The sequence below is a fragment of the Cylas formicarius genome, unplaced genomic scaffold (genome assembly GCF_029955315.1).
Source record: "Cylas formicarius isolate icCylForm1 unplaced genomic scaffold, icCylForm1.1 PGA_scaffold_3__17_contigs__length_32017465, whole genome shotgun sequence".
Classification (NCBI taxonomy): Eukaryota; Metazoa; Arthropoda; class Insecta; order Coleoptera; family Brentidae; genus Cylas; species Cylas formicarius.
In genome coordinates, this window is record NW_026844326.1 from 24,921,415 (window position 1) to 24,947,404 (window position 25,990).

A 25,990-nucleotide genomic window follows, 5' to 3' on the forward strand; every position below is an offset into this window, starting at 1 on the left:
ATTTTGGTTTAGAATCCACGATAAAAAAAAAAGAAAATGAAAAACTACCGATTATAATAATAAAACAGACCGTAAACGTTACAGTTCTCTTTTTTGCCTTAAAATTGAAATCAATCTCGTCAATTTCATATAACAACGTATATATATTTATATAAATTTTTTCATCATCTCATCGTATAAAAACTATATTTACGACATCTCGAAATTGGTCGCTGCGGGACTAACGGTAAAACAAAAATGGGGATGGGGGGATGAAAAGAAAATTATCGTTAACCTAAAGCCCAAAACCTCAAAACTACCGAATAAACACCTAACTTTTGTACATAAAATATAAAGCACGCGCGGTTTGGGGGGTGGGACGTTCTGTTCGTCGATCCGTAACAAAAAGGGGGTGTCGGGGGCCGGGGGGAACGCCGACTTATCACAATTCCGCCGTGTCTCGAAAACCGCCATTCCGGAGGTGCTCCCACCCAGCCCCCCCCCCCCCGAGCCCTATGCCGGGGCGGAGAAGGTTTGAGCACGCTATTTTACGTTTTTTCTTAACACCGTTTAGGTGGGCTGCAAATCACAACCGCTGATATCCAAGGTGGCTAGTTCATAAACATGTTAATAGTCAAATATTCCAATGTTGTCGGAAGTATTATCACTCGATATTATAACCTTTAAAAAATATATTTTTAATTCGTTTCTAGTTATTTCCCTTTTATATCTGGTAGAAAATTCGGTATATTTTTTTTTGAAAAAAGGAAAGGAAACCATTAAACGACTAAAAAAGCCTTAAAAAAAGTCAATAAATATTTTTTAACAACAGAACACTTAAACTTCTGAACTATAGAATAAAATCGCCACAATTGTTGTCCAACTAAATTTTTGCATTAAAAAAAAAGGTTTATAAAAAAAGTGTCTCCATCTACATGGTCACAATTGCAATAATATTAAAGACCGAAGTTTATCAAAATATTGTGTGGATAGATTATATTATGTTTTTTTAATGCACACAATACTAAAATAGTGTTCAGCAAAAATGCAATAGCAATTAGGAAACAAAATTACAATGGAGCGATGATTTTTTGTTTAATGGGGAGAAAATACTAAAACCTCTTCAACAATCGCATTTTAAAAAAGTATTTGTAAATACTTTCAATCCCCGAATGGTTTGGTAATACTGATATCGCGGCGTCAAACTCTCCGCGCACCCGCATATACATAACTATCATTACAACCTGTACGTTATCATATAAAAAGGCAATAAATTAAATATGTAATATGTTCATCTGTCTTATGTACAAACAATCGTATTTAGTGCCGTTCCGGAGATCGAGGGGGCCGCCGTCTCGGCGCGGTACGTTTGATCTACCCGACCATCCTTCAAAATACTCGGCGCGGTCTGTTCGAACTACTCGGGGGCGGTGCGTTTGAGCTACCGGGCAGCATTCGCAGTACCCGCCGAGAACCACCACACTAGTTTTTTCGAACTAATCAGGCGCGGTCCGCTTGAACTACTCGCCGCCCGAGACGGCACGGAGCCCCGACCCTCAGTTCGGCATAATCGAAATACCGTCGCCGGCAGAAGGCAGCACCACCGTGCTGACCTGGTTGCTGTCGTCATCGGTGGACACCTGGATCTGGTGCTGCGGCACCTGGATCTGTACCGGGATCTGGATCTGACTGTTCGGTCCCTGCAACGACGATACCTCGTCAATAAGATCGAAATAAGGCAAAGAGGATTACTTTCTTTTTTAGGAAAGGAACACCGAAAGCAAAAATTTGAGATAATCATTTTGTTTTTTGTGGGCCTTTATTCAAAAATTAATTTTAAAATAAACTGCATATTCCCACATTGCCACATTTGCCATCGAACGTGTCTTCTCACTCTTTACTATTTTTTAAAAAATATGGAGTAACAATAATTTACTCAATTTAAGTGTAAGCATTTTTTTTGTTGTAACTTTTAAATCTTTTTACTATTTTTCGGGTTCTTGCTTTATTTTCGTTCGTTTATCCCTCGATGATAAAAGGACGGGGATTTGTCAAAAATTATTTTCCCAACTTTAGTACAAGAAAAATAGGCAAATGGAAAATCTGTTAAAACTAGTTTCACCATTTCTTTTTTACTCTGTGGTCTTTAAAATTGCATTTCTATTAATTTTAATGTTTCCATACACCATACACCTTTCTTAACAGATAACAAATTCATAAATTTCGAGAAAATTTAAGTAAATACTTAATGCCAAAACTTGCAGGGAACTTTATATGTGAGAAGGAAAATTTACTAAAATAAACTATTGGGTTGTTCGGAAAGTCATTTCGTTTTTTTTGGGGAACATGAAAGACAGTTTTCGTATAATGAATAAATATTTTATTAAATTATATATTGGCCATTCTAGTCCAACACCTTTTGCCATCTTTCTGGCAGTAACATAATTGCCCTCTCATAAAAGTTTTGGTCCTTGCTGGCAAAAAACTGGTTCAGGTGGTTTTTGACATCTTCATTTGAGGTAAAGGTTTTGCCATCCAAAAAATTTTGCAGGGACCGGAACAAATAGTAGTCGGAAGGCGCCAGATCTGGAGAATATGGTGGATGTTGCAGTACGTCCCATTCAAGCTGTAAAAGTTTTTGGCGAGTGACCAAACTTGTGTGAGGTCTCGCATTATCCTGGTGGAAAACTACACCCTTCCTGTTGATTAATTCGGGCCTCTTCTCTTTAAGTGAATCATTCAATTTGTCCAGTTGATGACAATAGACTTCTGAATTAATCGTTGTATTGTCCCGCAAAAGCTCAAAAAAAACGATTCCTTTGACATCCCACCAAACGGAGAGCATCACCTTTTTTTGGTGAATGTTGGCTTTTGACACGCTTTGAGCCGGTTCATCTTTTCTGCTCCATGACCTCTTGCGTTTAACATTGTTGTATACAACCCATTTTTCGTCCCCAGTAATAATCCGCTTCAAAAATGGATCATTTTCTTGACGTTTGAGGAGCAAATCACACACGTCAACGCGACGACACAAATTTCGGTCCGTAAGGACATGGGGCACCCACACATCGAGCTTCGAGGTTAAGCCCATGCCTTTCAAATGGCCATAAACAGTCGAATTCGACAAATTTAATCTCTCACCGATCTCTCGTGTGGTTATTCGCCGATTTGCATCAACTAATGCCTTTATCGCATCTTTGTCAGCTTCGACCGGCCTTCCAGACCGTGGTGCATCTTCGACATCAAAATTGCCGGATCGAAATTTTGCAAACCAGTTCTGGCACTGGCGTACTGTTAACACGCCTTCTCCATACACATCCGTCCATTTTTTTCTCGCTTGGATAGCATTTTTACCTTTTCTGAAGTAAAAAAGTAAAATATGACGAAAATGCTGCTTATTGCTCTCCATATTTAAAAGGGCACCAACCAAAAACTACTGCGTAGAATTAATAGAACTTTTTCACACACGAGCCTTGCAATATCAGCTCTCAAGACATATAATGGTTATGCGGCTTAAGTGTGAAGTTGGTTTCGAAAAAACGTAATTAAGTCCTCTGACGGGAAAAAACGAAATGACTTTCCGAACAACCTTATAAAATCAGTAATATAATAAGTATATGTGACATGCAAAATCAATTCCTCATAATTTAATTCACTTATTTAAATTTATTCGGGATAGAAATCCTACAATTTAAGACTCACTTTGAACACTTACACGATTATTGTAAAAATCATGAAACCACCACAGATAATTAAGCTCCCGTCTAACATAAACAAAAACCATTAAAAAACATGTCGGTAAAAATTAATTTCGGCTTCTCCATTTTATTTTGCCTCTTTAATTAATAATTAATGAATTTGTAGCTAGCAGATATCCGAAAAAAAAATCAGTCTATTTCTCGATTCCTATGTTTTTTGTGAACATAAACAAAAACCACTAAAAAAATATGTGAGCAAAAATTAATTTCCGTCTAGTAATTTTATTTTGCCTATTTATTGTGCCTCTTCAATTGATAACAGCATGATCTGCATCTCGTAGTTTTAAATTAAGTTTGGACAAGCGCTCGAGTCCACAAATCATTTTATTTACTGCCTCCTTCACTCAAAAAAAAATCTTTAAAAATCCCCACAAGGAAACTTATAATATATATTTAGTCTTAATTTTTTCATAACGTTTCGTTTTATTCTAGTTGTTTTTTTTTGTAATTCTGTGGCCAAATTTGCTCGTATTTATTTTATAAAATTTATTTTTCTTCTAGTATTTTTTTCTGTTCTTTGCATAACTCTACACTTCTCTATTTCATTTTGTACTTATTTATTCACTTATTCTTTTAACCAATAATTTAATAATAACTTATTACTATTTTACGCGTTCCCTTTTGCAAAAAAAAAATCAGCGGTATAGAGTGCCCAAACTTACCCCGCCTCCTACTTGTATCGTGACCTGCGCGGTACCGTTGGTGATGGTTCCGCTGGCCGCCTGCAGGTCGTCCGCGGGTGCCGCACCGTTGCTTCCCTGCGATTTGAGCAGCGCTTGCGCGCGCTCCGCCTGCTCTTTGGCGCGCCGCGTGATGTGACTGCGCGTGTGCTTGCGCAGATGGTCCTTCCGGTAGAAACCTTTGCCGCACTCGCCGCAGATTTCCGTCTTCTCGCCCGAATGAATGACGAAATGGAGGTTGAGGTGCTCTTTCCGCTTGAAACCTTTCATGCACACCGAACAGACGAACGGACGCTCCGGATTGTGACCGAGCTTGTGTCGTTCGAGGTGCTCCTTGCGTTTCAGGCCGGCACCGCAGATGTCGCATATGAAACGTCGCTCGATTTTGTGTCCGACGAGGTGCTGCTCGAGCAGTTCCTTCTCGGGGTACGCCATATGACACTCGGGGCAGCAGAACAGCGTCGTGCCGTCCAAAGCGGTCGCTATGTGCACCTGAAGGAAAAAATCCAATCTTCGACGTCTCGTCGGGACCGGGGGAGCAACTTACCTGGCCGGGCTTGGGTTTTTTCGGTTTCGGCGGTTTCTTCTTGTACTTTTTCTTCTTTTTACTTTTATCCGCAGGGTCTTCGACCACATCCTCCGGCTGCAGCTCCGTGACAACGTTGTTCATGATGAGGTGCTCCTGCAAATTGAACTGTGTCCGTTTTCGGGAAGACCCAAGCGTTAGAACACCAAACACAACACGGGGAAACGCAAAAAAAAACGCACACGGAAAAACAAATTAACGAAGTGTTAGTAAAACGCACAAAAAATGGCGGTTTAATAGAGGTCGTAAGACTGATTTTTATTTGGTATAGGCGTGTACCGGACGATACTGACCAAAAGAGTTAAAAAAAATTATTTTAATCAAGAATGGTTGAAGTTTTGGATTAAATTTATCTCAATTTATTATTATTATTATTATTAATGCCTTTATTGTTATAACCCTGGATACTGTTCAGGCCTTGCTTTGAGTAGACACTTTCAAATTGCAATTACAAGTCAACAGATCAAATAATCCAAGTAGCTTTAACTGAATTACTATTACAAGAAATGAGAGAGGAACAGAGGGCTTAATACTTTGAATTGTATGAATAAGTATTTTATCAAATATAATAAGGACGGAACTAATTCGTCGCTTCTTTCAATAATTACTTTTGAATACTGATGGAGACTGATAGTTTGAGCAATATGATATGCACCGGATATTTTATGCGTTTCTTTTCTCGAAATTGTGAAAATTACTTTCCAATTTATTTAAATTCCCTGATATTACCAAATTTTCTAATCTTATATAGAAAAAGTAGGTTCTGAAAGTTTTTAACTGACGTATTTTAGTATACAGCGATTAGGGATTTCAGTGAAATTCCAAGATACTTTAGAGTAATTAAGGCGATTTCCGGTATTTGGGCAAATTTCAGGGTATTACGTGCGATTTTCGAGGATTCAATCGCGAACACTATTAAAACATGTGACGAAGCGCTGAGATAAATGCATGGTGAAGATTAGTAATCCTCTCTAGTGTTAAATATATTTTTTTTAAATTTATTAAATTTTTTGCCCGATTTTATTGACATTCGGAAGTTGAACTAGATCAAAAGTGTGCTTGAAAAACTTTGGGATTGTCGAAAGAATATTAAAAATGTATCCATTTTTTTATTGTTTTTGATAATCTTTGCTTAAGGTCCGATTTTGCTAGAATACGAACAAGAATTAACAATGAGCTAAAAGCAGGGTTTTTTTTCCAAAAATTTCAACACCAGCACGACACGAAAAACAACAGCGAAAACTACAGTCCACTTCAGCTATATCGAAAATAACAAAAAAAATCATACACTACAATACAATTCAATACAATTACAAATTTCTGAAAAATATAATATAGAAAGGCTGATTTTTTCTCTTGCTCAACTGTTCCGCGACCGTCCATATTTTATCTTATGACGTCACAAAATCATCGGAATAGAAATTCGAAAACCTTGAAACATTTCGGGGTACTTTAAAGCCAACGGGGGAATTTTGGGGGAATTTCAAGTTGGAACTCGGAATATAAAAAAATGGGTACTCACTTGATCGTCCGAGTTCGACATGTTAACCGTCTCGATGATGCCGTCCTCGGTGATCAGTTCCCGCTTGACATCGGGCGAATTAAATTTCAAGTACTGATGCAGCGACGTGAGCGGCAGGCTCTGCGCCTGCACCTTTTGTATGTACTCCTGCAAGCTGTTCATGTTCTGTAGGTACTGCGCGGGCACGGTGATCGTCTCGGGCTCCGTTTGCTGCAGCTCGTTGTCTTTGATCAACTCACTCTTGATCAGGGCGACCGGCATCGGTTGATCTTTGTCGCCCTTATCGTCCTGCTGCATGGGCTCCGTTTGCGCTTGGATCAGCTGGATATCTTGGGGCTGCAGAGCCGCGACCACGGTCATGCCTTCCATTCCGTTTTGCCCGTCCAGCTATCGAAACATATACAGGCGGTCAAGTATAGGAACCCCATGGTTTAAAGGAAATTGTAATGTTCATGATACTTACGATCTGCAATCCTTCCTGATTGGAATTGTAGGCGACTGTAAGTACGGTCGCGCCCTGTCCGAACGTTTGAATTGGTATCTGGGAGATGTGGTACTTTGGGCTGCTGCCCGGACTGGCCTGAGACACCGGCGGGTTGGGATTCACCACCTGGATCTGTACGGTCTGTTGGGGATCGCCGGGTTTAGCTCCGGGCATCGTTATGGGCAGCGTGATCAGGGTTTGGGCTTGCTGCCCGGGACCCTGACCGCTTTGCCCTCCCGCGGACGCCTGCGCGAACGCGTTCGCGTCCAACGGGCGTATATAATGGACGCCGTTCTCGCCGCCTGCAACACACACCCCATTTTCAAAAAATTGTCCTGGGGTGGCGACTAAAATAAACTCTCGGGTTCTGCCTATACAAATACACTTAACAACAAACCGCCGTATACAAGGTTCCCACTAAATTTCCGGTTTTCAGTATTACTGCCAAAACTTTGACTTTGCGAGTGGGAACCTCGATATAGCCTCCGCCCAATCGTCATACGTGGGCGAAACCGTTTTGGGCGGGGTTTATTTACAGCACCGCCCCTTTCGCGAGCGATGGGCGCGGTTTCCGCTGATAGTCGAGAGCGATTGGTTCATTATGGGTTTGTTACCTTGAAGGACGCCGACCACCTGGCCACTGGGCGTGGTGACGCTCTGCGTGATTTTGCCGGCGGAGAACTGCGTGGCGACGGGCAACGCCGCCGACAGGGGGACGCCGAACGACGCGAAATTCATTTCAGAGAGACGGGTTCGTTAATTCTGTAAATAAAATGGCCGTTTCACTTTCTCGTACAGTGACGACATTGCCAACGTTAATCTAAATAGATTTTTTTTTAAATACCGCTGATATGTTATTGTAAAATAATAAATGTGGCGGCAGTAGGTTTCATTGGAACCACAAAACTATATTTCATACGATTACGAACGAAACTGGGAACCAAATGCACAATAGGTTTTCCGGTAATACGATTAATCGACATATTTGACAATTTTGCGGGTGGTTAAAGCGATTGTTTCGTTTTATTCAATTGTTTCGATAAGGAAGCGACAGTATGACGTCTAGTAGACTGACGCTTTGAGTGTGTCGAATTACTTGGTTAATTGGGAATATTTTTTCGTTAAAGCACTTACAGCAATTCGAAACGAATTAAGAAATTATACAATTTTAAATTCAATATAATATTCGAAATATCTTTTTTTATGTTTCCTGTCACAAATCAATAAAAAAAATTGATATAAAGCAGTATATGGTCTATATATTTTAGGATCGTTTTGATTGCTAGTTTCAGAAATCTAATAATTATAAACTAATCAAAATGGAATCGTAGTAAATCGCGAAACTGAAACATTTTACCTCAAGCCGGGCTATAAATTCAAAAATAAAATCTTTGAAATTTTTAGGGTGTTAACTTCGCCGCCTATAGTAAAGTTCGTTTCCAAAAAAAAACTGTTTTTTACAAAAATTGAAGGCATATATTTTCACATCTGTCACATTAAATATTACAATTGCTTGTTTGTATTAAATTTTTATATTACCTACCCATCGCATATCTCAAAACAATTAAACCAAAATTATAATTAATAATAAAATTCAAATTTAACAAAATGTATAAAAACAACACCAAAATTAAACGCATTAACAAAAACAGTTCATCCCTATATTCCACAGACTAAATCCAATGAATAACTAAATAATTAATCAATCCTGCATACTTAGTTTTATAATCAATAGGAAAAAGACCATTCCTTTTTGGAACGTTTCGCCTCCATATTCAAGCTTTTGCAACCCTACGTGCCACTTATAGAAACTCTATTGTGGAAATATTGTTTGGTGGAAACCAAAAAGAAATCTGCTAAAAACCGATCAGTGCACTTAAGATTCAACAAAATATTCTAATTCTAATCTTGTAAAAAAATGTTAGCTCACCATCGACAAGCTATGCGACAAATAATTCTCAAGTAACTTTCGAATATTTCCAGTGGGTTTTCCAAATATCGGATTAATCTCGAAATCCGGAAAAATTTGAAAAATATTTTGTAGATTTTTTTTACTATTTTACTAGAATAATTTATACTTAATGACATATAATTTCTATTGTTTCGTAACCAATATCATGTATAAGCTCGGAAATAACATAACATTGTATAATACGTAACTTAAACCAGTGAATCTAAGAATACGCTAATCAAGATCTTGTAGCAAGGGTTGACGCAAAAGAAAAACTCCTGCTGATTCTACACTGGTAGGTTGTAAAACATATCATCAGATTTTCCCTTTGTGTTAGTTGTATCGGTCTTATAGAGTTAATTTTTGACACTCGTAGCTGGTTTCAGTCGACTGAGTGGAAACTAATCGTCAGAGTCAGAGTCGTTGTTTTAGATTTATTATGTTGGCTGCTGAAGCCAGCTCTCGACAATATTTTCAAGGTATTTTTAACAAGAGTTGCATTTTTTTCGCAAATTAAAAAAATATATTCTCACTGTCTTTCTTGTTGGCATTTTGCAGATGGTCCATTATGGTTCTTCGTTCTGGTATTCTTTTTCTTAAAGACTCTTCCTAACTGCTAAACTTTGTTTTTAGATCATCTAACACCCGAAACAGACATATACAGTCTACAGTTAGTTCTCAACAATGGACAACGTTCTGTGGGACTTCAAAATCTTTTATTTGTGACTATTATTATCACCAAATAAAACTGTTAAAATTTGAGGATTTGGGGACGGACCAGTACATAATTTCTATAAAATTATATGTAACTAAAAGATATGGTTGAAGAGGTATCGATATAGAGGAAACACGTCCCAAATAAGAACAACCTTTCTTTCCTACAGCTAAAAATTACTTATGTACGAATAATCAATAAATAAATAGAAGAAGCGTGAGAACGGTGTTGTAGTAGTCGATCCGCTGCAAGGTGAAAAACGTTTTCCTTCACGGTAGACGGCCGTTGGGCTAATGGTAGCGTCGATAAAGAAAACGCAACGTTTCGCTTAAAACTTTCATTTTGATCGTACCCTTTCATTAACCGTTTCTTTACAATTTTCTTGTACAGGCAGCCGATATCTTTCACGATCTTGTTGCGGTCAAGAAATCGACGAGTATTTTCGAAACGGGCTTTACCTTTCGATTAAATCAAAAAAAAAAACTAGTCTCGGCGGAACGCGCGGCGTTCCCGAAAAAGAGACGGCGCCCGACGTCGTCCTTGGACGAACCCCTCCTGCCCTTATCCACTCTGGCACCACTCTTGTCGTCGACACCACGCGAGCAGCATACGGCACACGCCACAAGAGGGGATGGTGGCTACAAAACCTGGCACTGCGCGCATCACCACACCAGAACGGTACTGTTTGCTACTTGCTGGCCATCGACTTCCGAAGAGGGGCCGCGGACGCGGGTACCGCTGCGTTTCTAACGGATTCACGTGCCCGTCGTAACGCCGTCTTCGTCGCGCACTCGCGCGACGACGGAGACGGACAGCGCGTCCGTAGAGGCACCCGGACCCGGAGAAATCGACGGCGACGACGTCCTAGTTACCTACATTACGAAAGGTACTTTCACCTCTTCGGCCGCGCCGTGTGATTTTTTCTTCCCGGCGCCGGGGGTTTCGCAACATTTATGTATAAAGGGCGGAATTTATCCGCACTTAAATTCAGTCATACCGGGTGTCCCTGTGAGGAATTTGAAAAAAACCACCACTTTTGCAAAATTTCACAACAGCTGGGACAAATTGAAAACTTTTTTGCTTAATGCTCCCCGCTCTATCGGAAATTAATGGCGGTAACGTCAAAAAGGCGTAACGCAGTTTAATAAGCTTTTTCTAAGCTATCAATCGATAAAATAATTTTAAACTCGCTTTAGGGGCTTTAATAAACGACCAATGATATTTAAAACCGAAATAAACTTTCGTCATTTACCTTTATTATTTTGTCACAATACCTTACTCGTTTTCAATCATTTATTGTTAATAATAACAATAATAATAGTTTATTACCACCAAATTTTGACAAAAATTGACCGAAATAATTTTAAAATTACGATGACATTTGTATTTATTTATTTATATTCTGCGTTAAGTCGCAGTCACGTCGTTCTGAGAACTAAATGGAGTCGATATTTTTATTGGCGTTCCCGGAATGGCTAAGTATCGTATTCGGGTATTCCTTGATAAGTAAATTGGACATCACGCACGCATACGTACTATTAATTAATGGTCGATAACTGTCTACAAGACAGACAGCTTCGAACTTCTTCTAAGCATAGAATTCTAAATTTTGAGCACAAAGTGTAACAAGTGTGACCCCTGTTCTGTATAGTCTTTATTTCATTTCATTGGGCATAACGTTAACTAAGTCAGATGTTCCAAAAGTCATCGGCCCGGTTTTGGGAGTGTTAAGTTTACGGGAATTGTCAAACCACCTCATCATGGTCTCCAGTGTAAACCAACCAAAGTAGCCTCAGGTCTACACCACGGAAGGTAAAGCACTTGACAAGACAATTGGCATATAGTATTATGTAAAGTATATTAATGAAAAATCATTAAAAGTAGATTTAGTTACTAATCAGTTTTTGGAGACTAATTAGTTCTATCATCAAAATCATTTATAAGGTTTTAAAGGTTCGGTGGCCATGTCAAAAACTCGAAAATAATTTCTAGCATTTATTTTTCGCTCTCTTACTTAACGCATTATTTTCTTAAATGTCCAGGACCTTCCATTTTTCTGGGGGACACCCGGTATATGCTTTTTGGCCTTTGAAATATGCGCTGTTTTTGACCGGATAACCATACCGGTATGTACTGTTTCTTAATTTATTATAGTAGAATAGTTAAGAAACACGATAGAATATGAGAACATAGAGTATTGGAGAATCAAATGATTGTAATAAAATGGCAATCACACCAGTGGTGTAGGGTCAATCAGCCACTGGCTCTTCTGGTGATAGGGTAGCATAACCTAACAGAGCGTACAGTATTCTACACTTCCCAGTTATGGGGAAAATACCTTTTTAAATAAAACGCCCAATAAATCAGTAATCACATTGATTAAATCGTAATATTTCCAACTCAAGTTTATATATTTCATTTTAAATAGCCCTGAATAGAGGTACATTTTAAATTTAGAACCCAAGGGTGAAATTTCCTTTGCGACCAAACAGATTTCATCTCTGGTTTCGATTATGAACGAGAGCCACTAGCAAAAGCGAGAGTTTGGTACAGTCTACCGCTCGTGCTTACGAAACTACTTTCCTTTCCATACCCATTACGTCTACGGCCGCGATAGGTGCCGTGGAATTTCGCAGGGAATATCGATTATTTTTCAAATTCGGTTGGATCGGTTCTGTGCGCGTAACGCGAAACCCGCAATTTTCAAGGCGACACGCTAATAATTCGAACGAACATCTACAAGGATTTTGCCGCCCATTAGCGGGGCGAATTGTAGCAGCGGCGCCCGACCGCATTTTTCTCGCACCATATGCGCGAGGCCAAAATCACGTATATGAAATTTGAACTTCCTTAAGATGTTTTCCTTGATAACGCATAAATAAGTCAGAAGCGAAGTGCTCAGTCAAACTTCGTCGCGTCTCATAACGCGATCAGAACGGTATTGCAACCATAGTAGTCTACCATTTTTCACAATTAATAAAACTTGTTTTACGCGTTTTGCTGGTAAATTGTTTAGTCTCAAACTGGAATATAAACAACGAATATCTAGTTTAAATTTATACCGATGAATGAAAAATGCTGATAGATTGCTTATCGGGTTATGGCTTAACCTAAAAACTCACTAACTCTTAAACCAATTTTATTTGCAACATTTCTCGTAGATGCGTATATTTCGTACGTGAATTCTAATTTTAAAGTTTTGCGCGAAATGTGCAAAAATATGGCTTGTAAATTAAAAAAAATAAAATAAAATTGCTAGAAATTTCCTTTGTATCTGACGACTCGCTGAAAAATCCAGCCAAATTTCATAATACGCATCTAACAAATTTGCAGAAACAACACAAAATAAAATATTGTTTTAATCGACGGACAAAAAAATCACTGTCGCGCCTATGATTGTCGTAGACATGCAAACTCTACTAGATTGTTGTTTTCTAGCCGCTTACAGCGTAGACCAACTGCGGCGTCATAGAAAAATATGAGGCCCGCAACAATGGAGCTATGCGAACACGTTCGAAAACAATAATAATTATGAGAAATGAAAACGACGTGCCGCCAAAATGAACGAAGCCCATTTTATTTTTAACGTAATTCGAGCAAATTTACGCAATCTGATCGATATCCTATTCGCCGTATTTTATTGACACAACCGATTGGCTTATTTCCGTTAATCTGGGCAGGTGATGGCGGAGCATCTGTCGTCGATTTTCACTCTACCTGCGAAAACCCGAATCGTTTCTGCCAATTTGGCGTTACATGACAATGATGGCCGCGGGATACGAGTCGAGCGCCCGAAAAATTCCGCGGAAATATGTCGGGAAGGTCGTCAACCTTGAAACCCGCAAACGTGAGAGCGAAAACGAATCGGATCCCGGTATCTATGGCGATGACGCTGCCCAAACGTGGTGGAGGAAATCCACCACCACTTTCTAGAGTTTGTGGGGATGAATATTGCACGCTACGAGCACCCCTTCCACAAATTTCTACATCACGGCGACGAAGCTCCCTACCCTTGGACGTCCCCGGCCCGCGAAATCTTACGTGTTATCGGTCGCCGTCGAAGCATACCGAAATTTTGACACTTTGTCGCAAAATCGACGCACTTACCTCGATCAAAACGTTCGAAAAGTCGCGGAAAACTCGCGATCACTTCACTTTGCACTAATTCATCATGTCGGCCGACTCTCTGTGCCTTTCGACTAGTTGGCTTTGCCAAGAATTTCTTGTTGAGCGTGCGACGTCATCATAGAGGGCATTTTAAATACAGTTATGAATTCGAATTTCGGCGGGAAACCCGTCGTTTGTTGGGTTACAAAAAATTTCGATTTGTACGGTTTTTCGATCGTGTCGAAGCACAAACCTACCTGTGACAATTGTCCGCTATCTCGTCCACGCATCGAAAATTCGATTTTTAGTACTTTCGATTATTAACGAGTCATTATAATTTATTTATTTTTAAGATGTTTACGGGTAACTGTTGTATAATAAAATTGCCAAAAAAAACACTTTCGTTATTAAACTAACAGACTAGACGCTTCAAGGAAAATGCAAATAAAGAAAACTAAACGGCATTTTAAGGTTAGTTACATAACCGAATTTCCTTGTCTTCTTCAGTAAAACGAAATAGATTTTTGACACAAAAACATAACAGAGTAAATTTGATTTTTCATTTTTTCAAAGCTATGGAGTCTGATAACACAATTGTCTTTTCAATTGACCACGCGAAATTCAAAATGAAACCTGCCTGATGTGTGATGTTAAACTTGGTTTAAAATGTATTGTTCTAAAAATTTCTACATTATGGCATTTATTTTGACAAAATTACGCCTAAGACGCATTTGCCAGGCTGATTTACAATAAAGTTTTGCACTATATATGATAGTTTCAGCGACACCTATAAAAACATGTAAAAAAAGAAAGAAAATTTATAATACATAATAAATACAACCTAAAAATACTTCATTCTTTCACTCCAACATCGTGCTAATCGAAATTCAATAATAAATATCTGTATGCGCACTCTACACTTGATGACAGCCCCTTTGCAGTCTCTCAATGTACATCTCGAACAGCAGTTTGTTAATATTGAAGTAGTGAGGGTTCTGATTTTCATCAAGATCCGGAGAATATTGCGTGGAATGCGTCCAATCTACACCCGGTTCCGAGTTGGGCGGTGATTCTGGAAGCTGATGAGGCGGACCTGGACCCCACTCGATTGGTGTTAAAGGAGACACATCCATTGCCATACCGTTGTTTATGTGCAAGTTATTGATACGTTTGGACAGAGGCATAAATTCGGCTTCGTCCTGGAACGGACGCTCCCTTTTTCTGGAATAGACGTGGTAAATGAGAGATTAAGGTTTGCAATAACAGTGGATTCCAATCCATTATCACATAAAACTATACGAATTACCTTTTGTGAGTCATCAGAACTCATTAATTGTTACAGTCAAACACTAGACACAGTTTTACTCAGTTCAAAATATCACCCTGGATTTTAACAAAAAAAATTTAAAATGAAATTGATTTATTTTGAGATGAATGATTATAATTGGATGGAACAAACTGCAATAACAGAGATATTTAGAAGTTGGTTAGTCTCCCAACGCACTGCGGATTACCGAACGCGGTATAATTTAGCAAACACCAAGGAGCGAAAATTTTATGTTGGTAGCAACTGACTTTAAGTCATTTTTGTATGCGATTTTGATGTATTTTCGTTAAATAAAAGGGTTTTGTGTGATAAATGATGCCTAAATTTTTGACAGGTTCGAAAAACGCGTGTTATACAATGAAACGTTAGGTTTTTGCTGCTTTTAATTGCGCCGTTACGTTATTTAATTGCGTTTACCTGTAATCTTCGCCTAAATTAAGTCCGAGACAGGAAATATAAAAAATGGCCAGGGTTTGGGATGTACTCGTTTTTCTCGTAAAGGAAGAGAATTTCTCGATACCCAAATACAATAGAAAAGTGAAACTAAGAGCGGACTACGACCCTCAGGGCATAAGTATTAAGTTGTTAGAAGTGGATGAGGCTACAGAGCTGTTAGAATTCCCAGTCGAATCCAGCACCGAATGCTGCAAAGTCGGACTCAAGTCCTACTTGTTTTCGCTCGACAATGAATCCTTATTAATTAAATTTAATAGTAAAGAAGAAGCTCGAGACTTTACACTGGTAATGACAAAGGTGAAGGTCGGGAGAGATGCCTCAGTGTTTTCGGTTAGAACAGAAGACTCCTCGGCTACGCAGTATTTTCAGTTTTACGGTTATTTATCGCAACAGCAGAACATGTTGCAAGACTTCATTAGGACTTGCACTTATCAGAGAGCTATATTGTGTAATTTGGATGACTTCAAAGATAAAGTGGTTTTAGATGTGGGAGCTGGCTCAGGTATTTATTATTAGATTATTAATAATTCCGCATTTTTTATACAATTAAGAACCATTAATCCAGAATTAAGCTTCTCCCCCTTGGTCACGCGTCTTTTTGTCAACAGTAATCCTTTACTATTATGTAAAATTTAAAAAAGTGTTTCCCATAAAACAGTTCCTCTTGATTGTTACCAAATTTTATTGAAAAATGAGTGGAGTCTAGAATATTATTAAAATGATGAAAAATTGTATCCCATATTGTATATTTAAAAAAAGGTAATTAAGCTATTGAACTTGTAAAAAAGTACATAAAGAACCTTTTTTTACTTTCAATATGCACTGTGTCTCAGGATAGATTTGACAAAAACGCATGTTTTTTGAGGCTTATTAATTTTCCTCTAAAGTACCTTTTGCCTCAGATGGGGCAAAAATTTATTTGTTAAAATTGCAATTATTTCTATATGCCAAATTTCATCTTCACTCAGCTATATTTTTTCAATTTATTTTTTGTTTTTGCAACAATGTAAGAAATAAGACTAGATCTCTATATCAAATTTCAAAACTCCAACCTTGATATCTCACTTTTTCTCAATAATTTTTACCTATCTCCTCCGGATTTTGGGAAAACGTAAAAATATCTTAATCAATTGATTCATGTCTGTTGTATGATGATATAAAAAGTTATGTTAGTAATTTCCAAGGTTCACCATGATTGTTCAAATCTCAAATTATGTTGGAAAATCAGTCTTCAAGCAAGCAAGAGTCGTTTCATCTATTAAAACCTGAAAAAAAACCAACTCGGAAACTAAACATAAATACATAAATAAATAAATAATGTTTGATTTTTGCAAACCAAAATTTCGAAGCCGTCTTTGTTGTTGTAATTTTCCTCGCTTACCGTTTATTCCGTTAATTTTCTTTTCCGCAAGGTATTTTATCTTTCTTCGCTGCTCAGGCGGGAGCGAAACGAATATACGCTGTCGAGGCTTCCACTATGGCCCATTATGCGCAGAAGTTGGTAGATGCGAACAATTTCTCTAGTTGCATTAAAGTTATACCCGGCAAGATAGAGGAAGTGGAACTTCCCGAGAAAGTGGACGTCATAATTTCCGAACCCATGGGCTACATGTTGTACAACGAACGTATGTTAGAATCCTACCTCAATGCCAAACGATGGCTCGTTCCGGGAGGGAAGATGTACCCCACCAGGGGCGATTTGCACATCGCCCCGTTCACCGACGATTCTTTATACATGGAACAATTTAGCAAAGCGAATTTCTGGTTCCAGACGTGCTTCCACGGTGTGAACTTGTCCGCGATACAAAACTGTGCCGTTAAGGAATACTTTAGGCAGCCTATAGTCGATACTTTTGACGTACGAATTTGTATGAGCAAAAGCATAAGGCACGTCGTCGATTTCTTAGAGGCGGACGAAACTGACTTGCATAGCATTTATATTCCCTTAGAGTTCCATATTTTGGAGTCGGGCACTTGCCACGGGCTCGCGTTTTGGTTCGACGTCGCGTTCATCGGATCCCAGCAGACTATCTGGCTGAGTACAGCGCCCACCGAACCCCTGACGCACTGGTATCAGGTCAGATGTTTGCTGGAGCAACCATTGTTGCTTAAACAAGGTCAAGTGTTGACTGGCTCGGTGCTTCTGATAGCCAACAAAAGGCAAAGCTATGACGTGACTATAGAGTTGACTGTCGAAGGCACCTCATTGACTTCAAAGAACACCTTGGACTTGAAGAATCCTTACTTTCGGTACACGGGCGCCCCGGCGCAGCCTCCTCCCGGTGAGTACCCAGAATTCATGTTATAGTGAGATGATTGGGGAAAACAGCTATCATTAATTTTTGTTACATTGTTGCGAAATGTAAACAAGGTCGAGTGTACAGGTGCCAGACTTACTAGGACAACTAACAAATTTGATTCCTGAAGTCGTATATTATTGATTGATTTTGGGTTATTTGTCGACCTAAAGGTGTCGCGAATGTGTCGCCCAGCGAGAGTTACTGGAGTCAACTGGACGCTCAAGGTGTGCGCAACGCCGTCAACATGGTCAACGGTATGTCCGTCAACGGATTAGGGGAGGTCTCGATGGATACCACTCAGACTTTAATCAACAATAACTTAATGGCAAACAACTTAATCGCCCTGGTGGACCCCCAGCACATGACAGAGACCGCCCAGCCGAACATTCATCCGGGTTGCATTCCCAGCACTGGCAGGGGTAAGTCGCTATATGAAAAGGCATTTTTTTTTGTTTCCGCGTCCAGATTTAACAACAATAATAATGATAGGTTTATTGTTAAAATCTGCATTTACAAGAAATGAAAAAGAAGAGGTTCTGTGGCTTGCAGTTGACAGTTGAAAGTGTGACCCTGGTAATTTTTTCTGCTACCACCACATTATCCCAAGTAGAAGGGAGGGAAAATTTTGCTCGTGGGACCGCAATCTCACATATTAGTTTTTTTGTTAATTTAAATGGTGTGGTTATTTTCTTCAATTAAAAAACCGCCCACATTATCCCAAGTAGAAGGGAGGGAAAATTTTGCTCGTGGGACCGCAGTCTCACATATTAGTTTTTTTGTTAATTTAAATGGTGTGCTTATTTTCTTCAATTAAAAAACCGGTTTCATCGTCATGGTTTTTGAGATATCCAGTTCTGTGTTCTTAGGTGTTTTGTATTGTCCAGTAGACAAAAACCTTTGGTGTAACATAGATGTCTCTGCTTGTTAGACAATTAATATATTATGCAACAAGTTTGATAGAAGGCATTTGAATCACGAGTTTTGTTTTGGAAGAGTTACTGAAAAAGTTTATCAAACGTGTAGGAGGGGTACATTTTTGCAAATCCCAGATCCGTAAGTAACATCCCTCAAATGTATAATTTTAATTTTAGACAAGGGAGTACAAAAGTAACTATAACTATTGCTACAATCAGTTAAGTCTTTACACAAAAGAAACCTATAGGGAGTGTTATTTGTAGTTGCAATTAAAAGAAAACAAAAATGTCAACTTGCCATCAGAAAACCATGTGGACTTATCATTGACTTCTTCTGCTGTGTTTTGCTTTTTTTTTTGCTTGTTGAAGTTTGGGTTAGTTTGGAAGCAATTGAATCTATTCAGTTGTAGAAACAGTATTTGGCACGAGAGGAACACAGTGGAGCCAAGTAAACGCTCGAGTCAAATGCCTCTTAATAAATAAAATATAGATAAGTTCGTCAAGAAGTATACTCTAATCTAATAACAAAACAAATCAAAGAATGGTTGCAGAAATTAAAATCCTTTGTTACTGTTTAAAAATAGAATTGAAATTGAAGAAATTGAAAAGAAATATTCCTTCCCTCGGTCGATTTACTTCTCTATGTGAGACTACCGATTCGCAAATGTACCCCTTGTACCATAAGAACATTTTTTCCAGGCAGAGTGGCCGCCAGCCCGACCTCCACCCACACCGCGCAGCTAATAGGCGGGGCGATATCGCCGTCCCTGTTCACCTCGCCACAGCAGCAGCAGCAGCCGCTGGTCATGGCCAACTACCCCGTCGCGCAGAATCTCATGATCGGCGACTACGTGAAGCCGGGCAACGGGATCGTGTATCGTCAGTAGGCGTTTGTAGGCTTTAGGTTTTTAGGACGCTGCGCGCCGTTTACGCTCAAAACTCGACGAGATTTTTTTTTTGTCTGTGCCCTCCTTTTTTAAGTTATTTTTTTTTCTTAGGTTTTAGGTGTGCATCGCGTTGTATTTATGGTCATTATAATGTAAGTGGTAAATTGTTGACGGTCGGACGGGCGGCGAAGAAGAAGCTTCCGCAAGTTAACCTCAATCCGCTTTTATATATTTTCCAAGGTCGCTTTAGGGCCGCGTAAGGCCTAGGTAGTTCGTTTGTACCGGCGTAAGCGAAGTAAGTCGATTAGTAGATCACGTGACGAAATCGCTAACAGGATACCCTTGCATAAAAATGAAAGCTATTGAAGCAATCTCAAGGCAATAAATACGGTACATTGGTGAAACATCGGCCATTTTGGTTGGCTTTGGGATCCAATAAGCTTTTGTAGGTGTTTCCTGTGATTATTTATCAGTGGTCTTTTATTCTACTTTCCAAGTATTAGAATTGGAAATCGAAGGAAATGGTAAATCGGTTTGTTTCGATCCCAAACTTCGACGGCTGCCAGGAACAGCCATCCTAGGTCACATTAATATAACGTATTTGACAGAATGGAAGCACAGGGGCACCCCCCTCGTGAGGACGCAATCGGTATCTTGGTGGTGTTATTAGTCATTTTAATCGCTATTGATCGATTTAGAGAGCCGATTCGCCTTTCCGTCCAACCGAACGGTGTGATTTTAACGTTAGTTTTATTAAAATTTAGATGAAGCAAAGTGGAAAACAATAATAATTTTAATCGAAGACGCGGCAACAGCAGGACGGATTGTTTCCTTTCCTCTCTTTTTTCCCTTCACTCGAAACGCGCGCTTTCGGCAATCCTCTAAACGAAGCAATTTTTAGTGTGTTCAACTACGAGCGTTTTGGAGTGCTCTTGTTTGCAGGTGTCCGTCATTTTTTTTGTTTGTTTTTTTTTACTTTTATCAGGTTTTTAGACTACGGAAGTCTGTAGTTCTTGTAATGATATTTGTCGACAGTGGTGCGGGTGGTCTCGGGAAAATTTAATCGGCGAGGCGCTTCTTCCATTACCGTTTTTTGCGTCGACGCTGGTTTTTCCGTCGTTAAATTTCCTCGCGACCTCCCGAGACATCACCGGTTTTAATTACTACTCTCTATATATGGGTAAAAATTGCTTGCCCGCCGTCGTTTTGTTGTTGCGTGTATGTTCGACCTCTCTTCCGTGTGAATTTTGTATGGATGAAGGCGTACCTGTTTAATAAAACGGTTTCATTTGATAACTGCCACAATACGTTGGAGTTTGTTTGCAATATTGCCCTTCTGAAGTTCCTGTGTTATCAGCAAAGGCAGGGCCGTATATCTATCTCTAGTAGCTATAGAGTTTAGATGCATTCGTTATATACGCGGCATCAATCTTTTTGCTCTAAAGTAAATGTAATTGCGATCAGATAAGTCGGACGTAAATCTCTTTGCTCGGAGTATTTTCACCGTCCTGAAAGATTAATCATTTTTATATTCGGTTCTTTGCATTAAGACCAAGAGCACGTATACAAATTTCATTTGGTGGCAATGACTAGCAACCAAAATTCGAAAGCACTTTTAAAACAGCAAATGAATAAAAATTCGCAAGAAACCGTAAAATAAAGCACAGATTAACAAAACAAGAGGTTGATCAATTGTCATTTGGTACGACCATTCGTTAATTGTTGTAATTATTTGCTCCAATTAATCTGCGTTTGCGGGATCTAAATATCCGTTTCGTCTTCGACGCAATCCCTGGGATTGTCTTTTGCTTCTTGAATTACATTTCCCGTTGCGATAAACACAATTTTCTAACAAATAATTGCTAGAAAATTGTGTTTAACAAATAACTAGGAAAATTTAAATGGTCCCTTAGGGATCAAATAACGACCCAATCAGATGTTGTGGATGTGTGTTGTGGAGTTTTTAGAAGGAATAAAAAAGAAACGTAAAATAAGAACCTTTAAAAGGTGACAATTGTAGACCACCAAAATAAAAGCAAATTGACTATTTTTGAAACTCAATGTGTAATATGCAATTATTAACAATTTTAATCAGTGAAAATGTTATGCCTTATCACGTGTGTAGGTTTTAAATAATGAACAAAAATATTGCCAGACTAAGTGGCCCAAAAAGCTCCTCGGGACAGTAAAATTTAAGGTTACTTTTTCCAAGCGGCATCGAAAGGACAGGCAAAATAGGGTTAGCAAAGGAATTTAGTTTAAAAATGCTTTCGCTGCATTGCCAATTATCAATCCAGTTATTTAACACGTTTAAAATTTCTTGGGATTTTGAGGCAGCTAACTTAAATGGTAACCATGGAGCATGGGGACGAAATAAAACACGGTAAAGGTTACATTGTATTGTAATTAAAGTGAAGGCGTTGTTACATGAAGCCGTAAAAATATCAAGCGAGCATCCACGATGTTTTTTTTTATATAAAAAATTTAGGATTGTCTTTACCCAAACTAACCGGTCAATCGGACAAACACGCACGCACACGAACACCACCGACGATATATCACATACCATATTATAAGCAGCGAAAAAGCCGAAAACATGGTTGGGAAAAGTTCGTCACGGCCAAGTTACACCCGAATACTACACGAAAATATATAGCTTCAAATGTCAGCGAAACACTAGCCTATCGATATTTCACTGCAATTTACAAAATCTTTATAAAACTTTTATAAACGTCTAGGTGTTGCGAAAAGTGCAACGCTTTCTTTTATTGCAGTTTTCTCGAAAAACACGTTTGCCGAATATTTAGATTGCTTATTGGGAACTTCTAGATAAATATAACGTCTACCAGGATCCTGCCGACTAGATAGAAATCGAAATTTTATTGCGTTTCCTTTCGTTTACACATTTAGATTATTTTGACTTAACATTTGTACTTTTTGTGTGTTCACAGAATACAAATGGGCGCTAAACAAAAAAAAAACTACGTTTTGTACCATGCAATTGTCGAACGAATCTAGAACCAGAATACTAGGAAATTTGTATCACAATATAAAAAATCTGAGGTAGTCTCCTTCATTTTAATTTTATAAACGAATAAGTCGTCATGCTGCCTCGATTCTGGATAAAATCATCTTTTGCTATACAAACCTGCACCGCACGTAGTGCCCCATGATCCGCACAAAATGCCCAATTGCGAATTCTACCGTCCAATAGAATTTTTTATTATCTACAGATTTTTTTCTTAGGTTTATCCAAACGCAGACATTTTATGCCTAATTATTTACAACCCTAACTTGTTTTACATCACAGCCCGGAAAAAGTGTCTTCAAAATTTTGAAACCATTAAACAGTAGAATCCTTACTTTGGTATCTTTCAAGGTCGCGACGACCGGAGTAACCACGGTTCGATCAATGCCAGTTGGCTCGAATTAATCATCATTCACCAACTCAAAAGATAGGAACCAAAATTGTGAATATGGCGGTGCATTAAGAATATGAAGGGCACACAAACGGAAGGTTTTGACTTTTGACAGTTAAAAAAAAATACAATCTTAGTTACTCCAGACGCGGTGACTAGTTTTTTGCGGTGGTGGGTAGCCATTAATAATTAATGCAAAACGGCACCCACCGGCTGCAGGCCGTGGTTCTGGTCGCCATTGCCCTGCTGGGACAACTCAGCCTTCACCCTACGGGCAATATGTGACCTAGTGTGCTTTCGCAAGTGGTCTTTTCTGTAGAACCCTAAGGAAAGAATTGGTAATGCAAATTTGTATCCCAAAAAAAATACACTGCTTAAACGAGCAGTTTCCAATAATACTGTGAAATTTATGTGTTTATGTGTTATCTAGTATTAAAAATTTTGGAAGGGCAAACTTTAAACAAAATTAAAATCATTTCTAAAAGCAACACAGAATAGACAGAAAATACTATTTTCATCTAAGCTCAAAAGAAGGTTATGCATTGCCAGTCCTAACAAAATTTCGGATTTGATTAGTTTTGGTTTCCGCGTCTTATGACGAGAATAATAATTAGAAGTCAATCAAATTTTAGTAATAATTGCTTTTTCGAAATTTCGCTAAACGTATATACAGGGTGTCCCCCAGGAACTTCGTTGATCTGTTATGGGAAAACCAGAAGAGCAAAAATTTAAAGATTTAGAGGTAAACTAATATATATCCGAAAATGCATAGTCTTCAAAATACAGGGTGTCAAACTTAAAAAAAAGGTTTTTTTAATAAATATCAAAAATATCCCTTGACCAATTTTATTGAAATTTGGTAGTGTTGTTTGTTGTGACAAAAGGGTCATTTAGGATTAATTAAATTCGAATATTTTTGGAAAAAAATGTAGGCGGCGGACTTTTTACCAGTTCTATTTCATTTTTTTTTCAAACTGGGCAACTAAATATCCAACTTTTTGTTTCTTGAATTTTATTTATATTATTTGTATTTTACTTCGTTTTCGAAAAAAAATAACAACAAATTGAGTGCAAGTCCCTAATTGGCAACAAATGCTAATTGGTTTGTTATTAATATATTTTTGTTTGGTGTGGTACCTATAGTTTTCCCATAACAGATCGACGAATTTCCCGGTGAGACGCCCTAATTTTGAGTCTTGAAATTAAATATTTTAATTTTGTTGGATTTTAAGATAAACCTGGCAAATTGTCGAACATGAAATGGTGACTTGCTTATCTATGGACTGACATACCACATTTTAAAAGATTTTTTTCTCTATAATTTCCAGATGTTCCGCGAAATTTTGTGTTCGGCCTCACTATAATAGTACACTACACTCTTTATTTTGGAAAAATTTTGTGTCCATCAAGTTAATTTAATTAATTTAACCATCTTTGAGGATTTACCTTTGCCACATTCGCTGCAGATGTGCCTTTTTTCGCCCGAGTGAATGACAAAATGTAGAGTCAGTTGCTCCTTACGCTTGAATGCCTTGAGGCACACAGTACATACGTAGGGTCGTTCCGGGTTGTGAGACTGCTTATGTCTGGTCAGGTGATCTTTGCGTTTCAATCCAGCCCCACAGATATCGCAAACGAACCTTCTTTCCAAAGTGTGACCCACTAAGTGCTGCTCGAGCAGTTCCTTTTCAGGATAAGCCATGTGACATTCCGGACAGCAGTACAGTGTGGAGCCGTCCAAAGCGGTAGTCAATCTTATTTCCCCTGGTTTGGGTTTGATCTTTTTCTCGTGGTCAGGTTTCTTCTTCTTCTTTTTCTTGGTGGTGGAGGGATGGCTGTGCAAGTGAGCTGTATTAATGGTGCTCAAATTGGTGAAACTGTTGGGTGGACAGTTTGAGTTTTGTCCGTCGTTTAACGGGGCACCGTTGCCAATATTGACGTTGTGGGCCATCATGGTTGGCTCGTTTAAATGCTGAACCGTCTCTTTTTTCAGAGACTCTGCGGAGTATTTCAGAAAGTGGTGCAAAGTTAGTGGCAAAGTCGATGTAGGTAACTGGGACAGGTAGTCCACCACCGAAGAGCTTGATTGCCATGGTTGCTGTTGATTCTGAGTGTCGTGGTGAAGACTGGTGAGCCTGGGCTCTTCTAACATTTTACCCTAGAATCAAATTTGGAAAAAACATCACACAAGATGCGAAATGCATAGGAGCTTGCCTTTTCACCAATATCAACTTTATCATGTTGATTTTGTAGCAAAACATTGCACAGTTCTTGGGTAACCTCTGGCGTCTTAGAGCCGTACATGGCTCTACTGTTTAAATAATTTCCATTGCATTTTGTCGGTATCGGTGACTGCTGAGTGGCGTGGTGGTGTTGGGTAAAAGAAGGCACCCCGTTGGCCGTGTAACTGTGCAATGACGAAGGGGTTTTAGGTAAAGTATCTTGAGTTGTAAAACAAACTAACCGGTTGCTGCATTCTTGCACTATCCCCAAAGGTGCCGGTTCGTGGTTTTGTGCGAATTTAGCCGCAAATTGATGAATGGTCGGCACAGATGTAGAAAAGTGACCGCCGAATGGCGGAAAATTCATATTGATTTATCGCACCTTAAAAAACCATACTGAAAGAGAAAAATACCGATGGTCGAATATAATTAACCTTCGCTTGCAATGGCATGAGGGTTTTCGTTAAGATCGGCGACAAATTTTGCAACCATTTGGGGGACGTAATTTGACAGCATCGCATTCACCCTTGCGCAAAGGGGTTGATGATTCGAGAGATCGAGTCAATTTAGCGTTTGAATTGAATTTTTTTTTTTTTTTTTTTAAGTTATCTCAGAATTTGAAATCGTGCGCCATGTATAAACAAATTCCTGAATTCGCGCTTTTATTAAATTTCACGGGAGGT

General features: G+C 38.8%; 4 protein-coding genes across 9 annotated transcripts; 1 reads left to right on the forward strand and 3 right to left on the reverse strand.

Annotated features, from left to right (window-relative positions):
• Positions 1 to 98: 98 nt before the first annotated feature.
• On the reverse strand, positions 99 to 14,294 carry LOC132699789 (zinc finger protein 26-like). 5 transcript variants are annotated; one of them, XM_060666677.1, is made up of 7 exons: positions 14,040 to 14,294; positions 7,624 to 7,771; positions 6,989 to 7,311; positions 6,526 to 6,912; positions 4,965 to 5,111; positions 4,400 to 4,909; positions 99 to 1,679 (listed from the first exon to the last, which is right to left on the reverse strand). In XM_060666677.1, the coding sequence occupies exons 2-7, from the start codon at positions 7,745 to 7,747 to the stop codon at positions 1,536 to 1,538; spliced, it is 1,635 nt and encodes a 544-aa protein (XP_060522660.1). In that variant the 5' UTR covers positions 7,748 to 7,771; positions 14,040 to 14,294; the 3' UTR covers positions 99 to 1,535. The 5 variants fall into 5 exon arrangements, with proteins under 5 accessions (XP_060522660.1, XP_060522663.1, XP_060522659.1 ...); XM_060666680.1 differs by lacking the exon at positions 14,040 to 14,294 and adding an exon at positions 13,783 to 14,033 and having other exon boundaries at positions 100 to 1,679; positions 4,965 to 5,099; XM_060666676.1 differs by lacking the exon at positions 14,040 to 14,294 and adding an exon at positions 13,783 to 14,033 and having other exon boundaries at positions 101 to 1,679.
• A 293-nt stretch (positions 14,295 to 14,587) lies between these two features.
• On the reverse strand, positions 14,588 to 15,229 carry LOC132699794 (uncharacterized). The gene is made up of 2 exons (XM_060666686.1): positions 15,089 to 15,229; positions 14,588 to 15,003 (listed from the first exon to the last, which is right to left on the reverse strand). The coding sequence occupies exons 1-2, from the start codon at positions 15,100 to 15,102 to the stop codon at positions 14,697 to 14,699; spliced, it is 321 nt and encodes a 106-aa protein (XP_060522669.1). The 5' UTR covers positions 15,103 to 15,229; the 3' UTR covers positions 14,588 to 14,696.
• Positions 15,230 to 15,571: 342 nt separating this feature from the next.
• On the forward strand, positions 15,572 to 20,479 carry LOC132699788 (probable histone-arginine methyltransferase CARMER). Of its 2 annotated transcripts, none has more exons than XM_060666674.1 (4): positions 15,572 to 16,067; positions 16,978 to 17,847; positions 18,036 to 18,284; positions 19,479 to 20,479. In XM_060666674.1, the coding sequence occupies exons 1-4, from the start codon at positions 15,572 to 15,574 to the stop codon at positions 19,664 to 19,666; spliced, it is 1,803 nt and encodes a 600-aa protein (XP_060522657.1). In that variant the 3' UTR covers positions 19,667 to 20,479. The 2 variants fall into 2 exon arrangements, with proteins under 2 accessions (XP_060522657.1, XP_060522658.1); XM_060666675.1 differs by having other exon boundaries at positions 19,483 to 19,656.
• Positions 20,480 to 20,618: 139 nt separating this feature from the next.
• Positions 20,619 to 25,875, reverse strand: LOC132699792 (zinc finger protein 169-like). Its single transcript, XM_060666683.1, has 5 exons — positions 25,742 to 25,875; positions 25,550 to 25,689; positions 25,300 to 25,492; positions 24,532 to 25,243; positions 20,619 to 23,408 (listed from the first exon to the last, which is right to left on the reverse strand). The coding sequence occupies exons 2-5, from the start codon at positions 25,672 to 25,674 to the stop codon at positions 23,275 to 23,277; spliced, it is 1,164 nt and encodes a 387-aa protein (XP_060522666.1). The 5' UTR covers positions 25,675 to 25,689; positions 25,742 to 25,875; the 3' UTR covers positions 20,619 to 23,274.
• Between the last annotated feature and the right edge of the window lie 115 nt (positions 25,876 to 25,990).